The sequence below is a fragment of the Monodon monoceros genome, unplaced genomic scaffold (assembly GCF_005190385.1).
Source record: "Monodon monoceros isolate NGI ecotype Baffin Bay Population unplaced genomic scaffold, NGI_Narwhal_1 Super_Scaffold_22, whole genome shotgun sequence".
Taxonomy (NCBI): Eukaryota; Metazoa; Chordata; class Mammalia; order Artiodactyla; family Monodontidae; genus Monodon; species Monodon monoceros.
In genome coordinates, this window is record NW_021703779.1 from 89,948,532 (window position 1) to 89,962,326 (window position 13,795).

At 39.0% G+C, this 13,795-nt stretch overlaps 1 protein-coding gene across 2 annotated transcripts in view; it reads right to left on the reverse strand.

Moving 5' to 3' along the window:
* MORC4 (MORC family CW-type zinc finger 4) overlaps positions 1–13,795 on the reverse strand; it is a 50,541-nt gene that overhangs the window by 10,924 nt on the left and 25,822 nt on the right. For both annotated transcript variants that reach the window (XM_029239901.1, XM_029239902.1), the window contains exons 10-14: positions 10,251–10,349; positions 6,429–6,557; positions 4,440–4,508; positions 3,995–4,046; positions 2,436–2,611 (exon numbers count right to left, since the gene is read on the reverse strand). In XM_029239901.1, coding sequence (XP_029095734.1) covers positions 2,436–2,611; positions 3,995–4,046; positions 4,440–4,508; positions 6,429–6,557; positions 10,251–10,349 — 525 coding nt within the window. The remainder of the gene's footprint in view (positions 1–2,435; positions 2,612–3,994; positions 4,047–4,439; positions 4,509–6,428; positions 6,558–10,250; positions 10,350–13,795) is intronic.

Here is a 13,795-nt window from a genome sequence, read left to right on the forward strand (position 1 = left end):
TATGAAACCTAGCATGTACCAGGGATGCTTACATATATAACTCTGAGTACCATAAGCTCCTTCATCTTTGATTCCATCACTGCCTTAGAGCACTGCTTTCATATAGTAAGCGCTCAAATGTATGTAGAATGAATGAACAGAAAGGGGACTGTTTCCTTTAAAAGATATAAGCTGTCTTCCCCTCAAAGGTTATGCTTGCTTACATACTAGCTAAACTTACTCTTTATTGCAGGTCTTCCCCTCCCCTTGCTAGATTCGTGAGACTCACAGAGCCGTTTCCAATGACACCTCTGGAACACCTCCTAGGTCTTATAACCTACTCCACTAGAAATTTTTAAAACATGCTTGGATGGTGTAGGCTTTACTTTATCTAGAGTTAAAGAGCTGTACTACATGACCCAAGGACCCTTATCAGCTTCAGGTTTTGATAACGAAGGAGACTTTTGCAACCCTGGACTAAACTTATTATTCCCTTAACATGGTTTTAACAGAAAACCTTGTATATTTTATTAAACTCTTGGGCACCTTAATTTTCCTCTATAAAATTTGAATCCCCCTATATGTGTAGCTTGAAACGACATATCATTTACTGACCTTACATAAAACATATGACATTAGCAGCATCGATTATCACATATCTCTTGAAAGAACACTATTCTCGAATTAAAATTACACGTAAATAGTCACAGTACTTTGCCTGTCCTCCAGAGCCAAAACCCAACTCTGGATACAGCAGTTCTATAAAGACTCATATAGAAATCCTAATTAAGACTGATGAAGTATGCCACCCAATGGATGTACTGCCATACTGCACTCATAAAATACACACATACATAGGTTAGCATTTGTTATCTCCTCCAGGTTACCAAAATTCACTAGACAGTACCAAAAGAAACACTGAAGAGAAAGGAAAAGTGGTCACAGTAGGAAAAGGACAGCCTTCAAGAGCAATGACACCCTGATACTCCAGTGGCAATTCTGATACATGACCATCTCAAGGAGATCGAGGTAGAGAGGTAACAATGTGCTTCGAAAAAACACAGTACTTTACTGTACACCCCTCCCAACCAAAAAGGGGAGTTGGAAAACTGTGGATGGAAACAGTAGAATTAGACTCAAATCCCTGAGACCGACTAGGCTATATTTCTTACTCCCTTGCTGCATAGTTCTATCTCAGAAATAGCTCCTTCAATATGACTCGATTCAACCATTAGTTACTGAGTACCTACTCTCTTCCAAGGCACTATTCTTGATGCTTTCATACAGATTCTCACTTAATTCCTTTAGAGTTCTACTAGTTTTTCTCCTAACAGTTTACTTTTTCTTGAGACTTTTTGTTCATGCTCGGGGTGACATGGGGTTCCTTCAGTATCTACAGAGCTTAACTGTGGAAGAATCACTGAAGAGGGGACTTGCACACATAAAGAGATGTTTGTCTAGGTATAAGAAGCTGAAAAGACCCACCTAAGAAGAAAGAAGGAAAGGAATCAGTAACTTTGGCGGGGGCGGGGGCAGGAATCATTTTTACCCTATTATATATTCCACTGCTTTTTTCCTACAGTATGTTAGGAAAATATCCAAACAGAAAAGGGTTAATGAAAACTTCACAACCTACTATTTAACAGTCATATTATTGAGGACTATAGAAGTTTCTACTGTTAGAGAACAACTCTGTACCTTCCCTATGGCTTGGCCCTGCCCCAAGTGAGAAGCACAGTGGCGAGGAGAAAGCAAGTCATAAATAGCAGTCCTGAGTTCCAGTCTCATGGCAGCATAGGGGCAGTCATACCTTTTAGTGCTTCAAATATTCCTGATGTTTAAGAAAATTTCTGTTGTAAAGACTAACAAAATAATATTGATAAGGTGCTAGAAGATGAACAAGTAAATCCCAAGACTAAACTTATACTAAAAATTTACCCTAGGAAACAATGAACTAGAAGGCTTACCTAATGGCACAAACTTCTAATACTTATTTTTATATGTGGCCAACATGTGCTAGGCCTACGGGGCTGCACAGGATTTCAATATTCCTAAACTTAAGGAAAGAAATAATGCTTATCTATGTAATGTTACCTTACATTTGTATAGTACATTACGCTTTTCAAAGGGTTTTCATGTCCATTATTTCACTTACACAATTCCCAACATAATGTGAATACTGAATACATAATCCATAAAAGAGCATTTATCAGATGATGATCACCTCCAAAAAGTAAAAAAAAAAAAGATCGACGGACTTGACATGACAGTTATAATGCTGAAAAATGGGGGATACATGCAACATGCAATTCTATCAACCCAAAATGGTGTTTCTCCTTCTGAATTCCATGCCAGGCCTTAGGAAAAACATAAACATTATAACCATACCAATTTATTTTACAGGAAAACAAACCCTGAGGCTTATTACTGAAGAGAGTCTATGTTTTTTTACCCACCTGGAAAACTGAAAAACACTGGAATCCAGAGGCTTAAGTTGAAGAGAAGGTGTTCTGCTTTCTTCTCCAACAGATGAAAGCCGGCTAGGGCTATCAATTCCCTCATATTCAATCGTCTTATTATTCAAGTCATCCATATCTTGAATAGAAGGGATCTTGAGTGGATTAGTGAATACCTAGCAAAGAAAGAAAGAACTCATAAAAAATCCCAATTTCAAACTAAATACCAAAGGATGAGTCAATCCTTCTGATGCTAGGAAAGAACACTTGGCCAAATAAAAACGAACTGTTTCCTACACAAAACAAACAGCGCGCAGTAATGTACACTAGAACACTGACCCCAGGCACGTTCAGTTATAACCTTATCAACTGGACACCAACAGACCTCCCCAACTCACTTATTGGCTCCTAGAGTCATCCCACCCGCAACACAAACCCAGGCCCCCTAGTCACTGTCTAATTCTCTCTTGTGACCCAGTTTAAGGCTGGGTTTTCACTCCTCTGAGCTCTGTGATGAGGGAAGGGATGAAGGGAATAAGCACTGCAGCAAGGGTCTGTGCTGGTCTTGGAGAAATGCATGCGAGAGACTAATATATATTCGTATTGCACACACACAGAGACATGCATCTGGGATCTTGTGGGAGAGCCAGCTTATGAAGATAGTATGAATGATGAAGGTGAAGGAGTATAAAGGGGAGGTAAACTGAATGAGGACAGGGCGGTCCCAGGAAATCTCCCAATCTCTAGATCAGACTATTAAGCCAAGACATGAGGGTATGCAACCTGTTTATTAATACACCTGGGTCTTGGAAGGATATCAGAGGAAGAATTAGTATTTAATTGCCTCTATCCTCACCAGTCTGACCTACCCTGACTGAGTGGGTGGAAGGTGAATCTAACATGCTACTAGCAGGTATCTCTGGGAAAGAGGGTCAAGAGGAAAATCATGCAGAAAGGCAAGGTTGGGTGGGGAAGATATATGGGTGCTATGGTGGCTGTCAGGAAAGGAGTGTCCCTGAAAGGACGGCCAACCTTATTGCACCCTTCAGCGTCCGGAGCTGGGCAACCATGTCCGAGAGACAGTGCTCCTGAAAATTCAAAACAGCAGAGTCTTTATAAAGCCAGCCAGCCTGAAAGCAGGGATGGGGAGGGGCACAAAGAACCACCCCTTCTTCCCAAGAGGAAGGAGAAAGGAATCACCCCTGAATCCTGGAAGAAAGGAGACTGAGGAAAACCAGACACTCAACAGGAGCAGCCTGTATGAGGATGGAACATAACCCTGAATATTCTGTGACACCGAATGTGATATTCACACTGTCCAGAATCAGTACTGGATCCAAATCTGGACAATAAATGATTTGGCTTTTCTATTTTTGGTGATCTGAACATCAGTAACAGCAGATCAAAGCAAAATCAAAAGATCCAGTGAAAAAAAAGACCACCAGAACAACTGGTTTGTTATTGCTATGCAGCTTTCAAGAGTGCTGCTTCCTTCAACCTATGTCCTCTGTTGGGGAAAATTTTGTGTAAGAAAAGCAAGAGGGTGGACTGTCTCTCACCTGGTGGCTCTCACTTTCCACTGGTACCTTCTTCTTCTCAACAGTTTGATCTCTAGAAGATAAAAGGGATATTTAGTTCACTCATGAAATTTCTCAGTCTGAAATGGATTACCAATTATAGACTTATGTTATAATGTTCCTTCTAAACTAGAAATAGTGTGAGCCTTGTTGAGTAACTAAGTGCTCCTTCCTGAACTCTGCTACTGAAGAGAGATTTCAAATGCCCTATCAAAAGGTGGGGGTAAGAGGGAGAGAGGGTAAAGTCAATCACTAGTTGAGACATTCAGGAGATGACTAGAAAGAATAAAGAACTGGAAGACCAGAGAGGTGAATAGGGAAATCATTTTTAAAAAATCATCTCTATTCTCAAAATTCCCCTGTCCTATTAGGAAGGGTCAGGCTCCTCTACCGTACGATATAGAGCACCACCTCGGGTATACTCAACTGTTTCTTAGCTTTGCTCAAGTACAGGTCTTCATCAATGAGTTCTTGTTCCTCTGGAACAGAGCACCTCCTGCAGTACAGAGAAGAAATCATCTTTCAGAAACAAAATGTGCCCTTCACTGTTACCCTTAACTTTCCTCACGACTATGACAAGGCAGGTTAACCCCCCTCTAACATTACAGAGTTCAGATTCCACCCACATTACAAAACCTGTGTGCAGGATAACATGTAGCAATTCTCTTTTCAAGGCATATCATATCATTATTTTTGGTGTATATATCACCATTCTCCCAAGACACTCAAAGTACTAAAGCATAATCTCTAGTTCTACACAGTGAAGTTCAAGCACAAGAGAGACTTGCTTGAGGTTCCATACAAAGAGAATATTGCTGAGACTAGAACCGAGGTCTTCTGCCTCGTGTACTAAGAAAGTAATTCCCAAGGTGCCATCTAGAAGCAGGAGCATCCCTAGACTATGTGATGATACCTGAAGAGGAAAATCAGAGGCTATGATAGAGAGCAGCAAGAAGAGACTAGGAGCTGACATTGTAAAAGGAACAGAACAGAGACTAGCAAAGAGATGAAAAAGAGAATTCTATAAATGAAAAGACTAGATGTAAAGCACGAGGAAGAGAATTTTAGGAGTAAAAGCTGAAAGGAGTACTAGAAAATGTACTCAATGGACAAAAGCAATCCTAGAAATAAACAAAAATTAATAATAATTGGAAACCCTATGTTATACCCATTTTATTAGGGCACAAAGTGTCCTGGAAGGCTATGTCTCCTGGACTAAGTATAGACTGATAGCATATACAGGATTCAAAAATGAGACTTCTAAGCACTCAGTCCTACTTTTTTTTTTTTTTTTTTTTTTTTTGCGGTATGCGGGCCTCTCATTGTTGTGGCCTCTCCTGTTGCGGAGCACAGGCTCCGGACGCGCAGGCCCAGTGGCCATGGCTCACGGGCCCAGCTGCTCCGCGGCATGTGGGATCTTCCCGGACCGGGGCACGAACCTGTGTCCCCTGCATCAGCAGGCGGACTCTCAACCACTGCGCCACCAGGGAAGCCCTCAGTCCTACATTTTAATCACACAACCCTAAGAGATACTTAGGCACATCTGGAGACTACGGGGAAATGCTTGCTCATTACAGACCTCGACTTCGTTTATTTAATTTCCTCCATTTTAAACATTTTTTTCTAAAAAGCATACTCTGGTTTAGTACCTTTTTTCTATCAGCATTTATTCTACAGAAAAAAGTTAAGAAAGTCACAGCTGAATTGAAGCAAACTGAGTTATTATCAACCTATGTGACTAAGTCATATAAAAAATATTTGTTAAGTTGAAATGAATACCCATGGATATGACAGGCACTATCTAGATGTTAGCTGCTTCAAGAAACACATGGTATATTAGAAAGACAAACATGTAAACAACCTGCATTGAATGTACAATAGGTACTACAACAGATGCAAGTATAGGAAGCATATGAAGAAAACTGTCAACTCAACCTGAAATGTAAATCCCTTGTTCTCAAATAATTTATAATCTCTTGAAGGGCCCAAGTATATATATCCAAAAAATTCAAACAGTACGTGAACAAATGTGAAGAATTAAATACCACAGGAAGCCAGAGTAAAATAACTGTAAACTACTGTCAACTGGAGAAGTATCACACAAAATACTTAAGCTTACCAGACGGATATGATTTAGATAGGCAGATGGAATACAGAAAGTCACTGTAAGCAAGTGGAATGACAGTATCAAGTCATGGAGATGGGAATACGTATGGCATGTGTGGGGAAGAGTGAAGCCACAGGCCTGCTAAAGCAGAAGGTTTGTGTTAAGATACAATGAATAGGTAGAGTGGGACCAGTTAGCATAGGGGCTTGAATGCCAGGGTGAAGAGTGTGGACTTGAGATGAAAAGTGCTTTAGGATACAGAGACAAATCAGGAGTTCTCTCTGACATAATACTGAGTCTTAACCTTACCTGTACTTTGGATGGGAATTATAGTAACAAAACCATCTTGCAGGTAATGTAGATGGATCAACCTTGCCAGGAAGCTTCCTCCATTTAAGACACTCATCACACTGTACCCATGTCTGGTCAGGAATCTTCCTGAATGAAGGAAAACAGAAGTATGACTGTGTATATCCTAGTTCTGTACTCTGTCTTACATTAGAAAAGCATAACCTAAAAATGAAAGTACATGATTTTATATATGAAATGTGTTAGAAATGTTATCATCCAGGTGTCTAAAACGTATATATCTTAAACTTCACAGATAAAATAATGATAGGACTAGACCAGATATGGATATGAAAAATAGTAGCAAGCTTTAACATGGTGAGCTACCATATTACAGAGGTCCATAGTACTTACCTTGGAATCTTATCCTTAAGCAAACAAAAGGATAACTTTAAAATTTATTAATCAGCAAAAAGTTTTATATATATTACAATATTACTAAAAAATAAGACCGATAGAATCATTTTATTTGCTTCCATCCAATCCCGTGATAGATTTGAAATGCATTTGTGAGAGTCATTTGAAACACCGTCATTAAAATGACTCCCCCTTTTCCCTACAGGCTCCCTAGTCCTCCCTTTTTTTTTTTCCTTTCAAGAAGTCTTTGTTCATACTTAAATCAAAATCAATATTAGGTTGATATTCCCAAAGCTAACCTTAAAAAGTAACATAAATTTGGGCTTCCCTGGTGGTGCAGTGGTTGAGAGTCCGCCTGCCGATGCAGGGGACACGGGTTCGTGCCCCGGTCCGGGAGGATCCCACATGCCGCGGAGCGGCTGGGCCCGTGAGCCATGGCCGCTGAGCCTGCACGTCCAGAGCCTGTGCTCCGCAACGGGAGAGGCCACAACAGTGAGAGGCCCACGTACCGCAAAAAAAAAAAAAAAGTAACATAAATTTGATTAAATTTCGTAACTAGAAATGGTGGCTCCAGTTCAACAACTGGGTTAAGTTATGAAGAGAAAATTCTTCCAGAGTTCTACTCTTAAAACACATGCCCATTCCCATCTCCTCTAGGGAGTGTAACCCAGTCACCCACACCTTAGAGTAAATTTGTTTCTCTGTAAGAGGAGATGATCATTATATAATAGAAGTAGTCAGCATCTAATATGTGAAAGGCAGACCAGAGTGGGAAGGGGGAAGGCTGGAGAAAAGACAGAAAGAGGGTAGAGGGACACCTAGGGCCAATTTGAAAAACATGTACTTTAGACTAAAAGATTTTGTGTATGTTACATTTACACTGCTCTTTAGTATACTAGACATTTCAATAGAGTGGTATGATTCTTTTATGTCTTAGTTCAATATTTTTCTTATCTTTTTAAATGGTGCTTTTTTCTAGTTATAAAAGCAATATAAGCTCATATAGAAAATACAGAAAGATATAAAAAAGAAGTAAAAGGTGCCCATAAGTCTACTACTCAAATACAATGCCCTCTTCTTGTTCAAAACTCTGCTTTAACAAAGAGAATTCATACACATTCTTGGATATATAGCTTCCTATCTCCTAGCTACAGGCTGCTCCAGCCTTGCAACCTCTAAACTCTAAGCTCAGGCCTGACCTCTGGTGTCTAAATATTTCTGTACAGTCACTGTTTTATTTAGAGCCAGAGAAAGGAGTTTCAGCCGTAGTGGAAGGGGAGAGGAAAGGTCATATTAGCTTTGGTTTTACGTGCACACACACAGAAGAGTCTCATGCAGAAGCGTGCCAATATTACTCTCTTGGGGACAAGCATTAGAGACGGTAAATCCCTCCCTCAGGTTACATGCAGACCATGGTAGATCCTCCCATCCAGGCAGACAGGAGAGACTTTTAGCTTGTGCTTGCAATAAATAGGTAGTTGAAGGGGCTATGCCATATTCTCATTGCATCCTTCCAGAAGAGTGTCGTGGTTGAGAACCTGGGTTTGGGGGCCTGACTGCTTATATTTGAACATAAGTGGATCTACCACTTTTTACTTATCCAATCTTGAACAAGTTACTTAAGCTCTCAGTGTATCAGTGTCTACATTTGTAAAGAAGTAATAATTATCATCTGTCTATCTCATAGGGTTGTTGTGATGATTAAATAAATACATGTAAAGAACTTAGACCAGTGTCCGGCATGTAAGTACTCAACAGATAATCATCTTTCTGCCTACAGAAAAGGTTGTATAACATACATAAACACACTCCAGCAATATATGAACATCTGTTTCATTGCATTAATCACTGCTTATTTAAAAGGCAAAAAAAGGCATCTCAATTTGCATTTCTTTGAAAACCATGGATGTTGGACAGGAGTAGAGATCTTTAGAATAAGATATAGTGATATTCATACAGCAATCATGCTGCATTTAAAACAAAATTTTATATCAAACATTTGTCTGATTATTTCCTTTTTTTTTTTTTTTTGGTGGTACGCGGGCCTCTCACTGCTGTGGCCTCTCCCGTTGTGGAGCACAGGCTCCGGATGCGCAGGCTCAGCGGCCATGGCTCACGGGCCGCTCCGCGGCATGTGGGGTCTTCCCGGACTGGGGCACGAGCCCGTGTCCCCTGCATCGGCAGGCGGACTCTCAACCACTGCGCCACCAGGGAAGCCCTGATTATCTCCATTTTTAAAAAAACATGGGTGCCTACCCCAAAATGAACCTCTAATCTTTGTCTTGATGGTATAATTGACTGTATACATGTTGTTACACATCCTATCCTCTATATTATGCTCCTTTCCTGGCCTACTAAGGCATTTCATCCTGATCCACCATTCTGTGTGTAATCTCCTCTCTTAGATTCAATAAATTCTACATCTTTTTCTGACATGCTGGGTTCTCTACTTCTAGTCTCAAATTTCTTGGTACAGTTCCAACAATTGTTCGCTAGTAATAAAGAGAAGGGAAATTGGCTAATATTTCTGAACGCCTGAATGCCTACTATATGCCAGGTACTGTGCAAAAAAGGTTATGTCATCTAGCTTAATATACTCAGAGAGGTGAAGTGACTTACTTAACCTAAGCTCAACCAACTATTAAGAAGCAGATCTAATAGACTTGTGGTTGCCAAGGGGGAGTGAGTAGGGGAGGGAAAGAATGGGAGTTTGGGATTACCAGAGGCAAACTACTATATATAGGATGGATAAACAACAAGGTCCTACTGTATAGCACAGGGAACTATATTCAATGTCTTGTGACAAACCATAATGGAAAAGAATATGAAAAAGAATATACATATGTATAACTCAGTCACTTTGCTGTACAGAAGAGATTAACACAACATTTTAAATCAACTATACTTCAATAAAATCTAAAAACAAAGACTAATAGACATTTATCCATGATTTAATTTCATGATTTTTGCCTAATTATTTGAAAGTAGAGAATACACTAGTGATTTATTTAGGGTTTTAAGTAATATTCATAATATTTATAGAACTTACGACCTTAAAGCAATTGTAATACATTAGATATTATATTGATACAATAAAAGTTTCATGTTGTTTATTAAAAAATAAAGAAGAAAAAGACCTAGATTTTCAACCCAGGAGTGGCTGATTTAAATGGTCATCATCTTCTACTATATCATGCTGCCTGCAGGATAAACTGACAGTACTAAACTCTTCATATTTATGATCCAAATCACAGAAGTGTCGAACCAGAATGAAGAGGTCTAGAGAATGATGAAATTAGTACCTGTGATTTCCTATTTTTAGTTAATTAAACTTCCTTATGTGAAAAGCACCATCTTATCCCATTCCTTCCATTTGCTCCATAGACATTATCCCTAATACTTTTATATTCTAAATTTACTACTCACAGTATTGGCCTGACTATGGCTGAGGTCTCAAAATTCTCTTGGGAGGTCTTTTCCTTCCAATAAGCATTGAGCTTCTGGGCAAGGGCATTTATTGTCAACCTGAAAGAAAAAGAAAGAAACATGTCAATGTTGAGAATCTGTTGAATAATTTTGCAGTCTTTAAGATGCTCCCATTTAACAGAAACCAGCAATTTAGAATATTCAGCATAGGTCTGAACATCTACACTTTCAGAAACTAGGATGGGAATGTACTGCCTTTGTAAATTACATGTCAAAATGACAAAGTCAGTTGAAAAGGTAAGACGGTCACAAGTCCTAAAAAGTATTGTGTTCTCCAAATTTTAGAATCATGGCGAGGGGAGCTGACATTAGAGACAATGATAGAAGACTAAATTGCAGATAAGTTGTTGGGGAGTTATTCAATTGTTAGATGACTACAGGTAAACAATTGAGGACCAAGTTGAAAGGCAGAGGATCAAATACTGCACCCTATCTATTACAAATCAAACACTAACTTAAAAATGTCTATATGGTTCTTCTTTATCTAAATGCGGATCACAGCAGTTACAGCAACAACAGGCAACAAAGTCCCCTTCAACCTTCTACTCTATAGCTGTTAGTGGAGGCTATGCCCCAATTATGGCTCTTGCCCTTTCTCCTTTATCTCTCTTCCCAAATGAACAACAGCAGACCCAGGGTTAAACAATATAATGTGTAGAAAACCTGAATTTTACTTTTAAAAACTGCCAATTTCTAGTGACTAATTCCTATTTAATTCTACAACCCAGGATTACAACTTAATGTAGAGCTGTACACACCTGAAACACTACAAATTTAGTGTTTAGATCTCTTGACTCCCCGGATAATTCCCCAAAGGTTTTGTAGACCTCTTCTCTCCTTAAGAGGAATTCTTCCTTAACTCCACCTTACTCATATTAAATTAGATTCTGACTACACAGAGAAGATTAAATCATATATGAGTTCCCCTATAAACTCTTAGTCCCCTCCAACCTACCAATGTTCCTACCTCTATGTTTATATCCTTCCCTAAAGTCACAGATGAAGAACTATTTCTTGTTTTCTCTTAAAATTTTACTTTAAATCTACTTTTTAAAAAAGATTACATGGGATTCTGGAAAGGTGATGGAGTAGGAAGCACCAGGAATCTGCCTTCCCATCTAGACAACAATTACACTGGCAGAATCTGTCTAATGTAACTATTTGGAACTCAAGAGTCTACTGAAGACTTGTAATTTCCAGGGGAATGCTTGGATGATAGATTGGCAAATTTCAGCTCTTAACTACCCATCTCCTACCCCAGCCCTGTGACAGGCAGCTGCGCACACATTTCAAGACCAGCTTGCAGGAGCCAGGGTAGGCAAAAAAGACCTTGTCCTCCAAATATTGGGGATCTGTGCTCTGATCTCTGTTTGCTGCTCCTGATCACAGGATAATGTAATCCCATGGTAACCACAAGGGAAATAGCTATAAAATATACACAAAAGGAAATGAGAAGAATTTAAATGTTTCACTACAAAAAAATCAGCTAAACATAAAAGAAGATAGTAATACAGCAAATGAAGGACAAAATATCTATAAGGCATATAGAAAACAAATAGCAAAATGACAGTAGTCCTTTCTTATCAGTAATTGCTTTTAATGTAAGTGGATTAAACTCTCCAATCAAAAGACACAGAGTGATGGGTAAAATAAAAGTAAATGACCTAAATATATGCTGTCTACAGGAGACTAACTTTAGATACAAAGACACAAATAGGGTGAAAGTGAAAGGATGGAAAAGGATATTCCATGTAAATAGTAACCAAAAGAGAGCAAGGGTAGCTATACAAACATCAGACAAAATAGACTATAAATCACAAGAGCTAAAATGCTGAAGCAATCCAAGTGTTCAATGATAAATGAATGGATAAGCAAACTGTAGTATATACATACAATAGAATATTATTCAGCCTTAAAAAAGGAAGGATATTCTGACATATGTACATCATAGATGAAACCTGAGGACATTACATTAAGTGAAATAAGCCAGTCACAAAAAGACAAATACTGTATAATTTCACTTTTATGAGGTACTTAGAGTAGTCCAATTCATAGAGACAGAAAGTAGAATGGTGGTTGCCAGGGGCTAGGAGGAGGTGGGAATGAGGAGTTATTGTTTAATAGGTATAGAATTTCAGTTTTGCTAGATGAAAAGAGTTCTGGAGTTGGATGGTGGTGATGGTTGCATAACAATATGTATGTACTTAATACCACCGAACTGTACACTTAAAAATGGTTAAGATGGTAAATTTTATGTTATGTGTATTTTACCACAAAAAAAATTGAAAAATAAAGGAAGCAGATTATGTGGTTACCAGGGGTTGGAGAGGAGGGGAAATGGGGAGTGACTTCTAATGGACAAGGTGCTTCTTTCTGAGGTGAAGAAAATGTTTTGGAATTAGATAGTGGTGATGGTTGTACAACTTTGTGAATATACTAAAATCACTAAAGTATACATTTTTAAATGGTGACATTTATGGCATGTGAATTATATCTCAATTTAAAAAATAAAAATAAACCTCTGTTCTCATGTACTCGGGCAAAAAATATTGAGGTGAAATTTACATAGGGTAAAATTCATCTTTTTAACATGTAGTTCTATCGGTTTTAACAAATGCATACAGTCATGTAACCACCACCTCAATCAAGACACCATTCTCATGTATTTTGAAACCCCATTCCTTCTTGCAAAAACCTGGCTTGACTCCACTGTTCCAGTAATCTCTTTCCTTTTACTTCCCCAGTCCTGGTATGTGGTCTATACCCACTATCTCCTCTTCATTCTCCTGTCTTAACCCTGTACAATCTAATTTCCACCATTGCCACTACACAAAACTGTTCCTTTCCCTAACCTCATTATTCTATCAACGATCCTGTCAATATGCCAGTCTACTAAATTTGAGGCTTTGAGGTGATCTTTGATTCTTTCCTCTCTTTTATTTCCCTTATCCCGTTATTAATTTATCATCAATTTTTAAAATAAATTTATTTATTTATTTATTTATTTTTGGCTGTGTTGGGTCTTCGTTTCTGTGCGAGGGCTTTCTCTAGTTGCGGTGAGCGGGGTCCACTCTTCATCGCGGTGCGCGGGCCTCTCACTGTCGCGTCCTTCTCTTGTAGCGGAGTACAGGCTCCAGAGTGCAGGCTCAGTAGCTGTGGCACACGGGCTTAGTTGCTCCACGGCATGTGGGATCTTCCCAGACCAGGGCTCGAACCCGTGTCCCCTGCATTGGCAGGCAGATTCTCAACCACTGCACCACCAGGGAAGCCCTCACCAAACTTTTTGATCTTTTTTTTCAGTATCTGTCACATACTTCCTTTCTCACAGCTACTCTTATTTCACACCTTCACCCCATACCTAGATTACTCAAATAGCATATAATCCTTCTTTCAATCTATCCTGCACCCTCTTTCCAGATTTATCAACTGATATAATTCATGTAGAGCACTTTATAAGCCATAAAGCAGTATATAACTGTAATGTA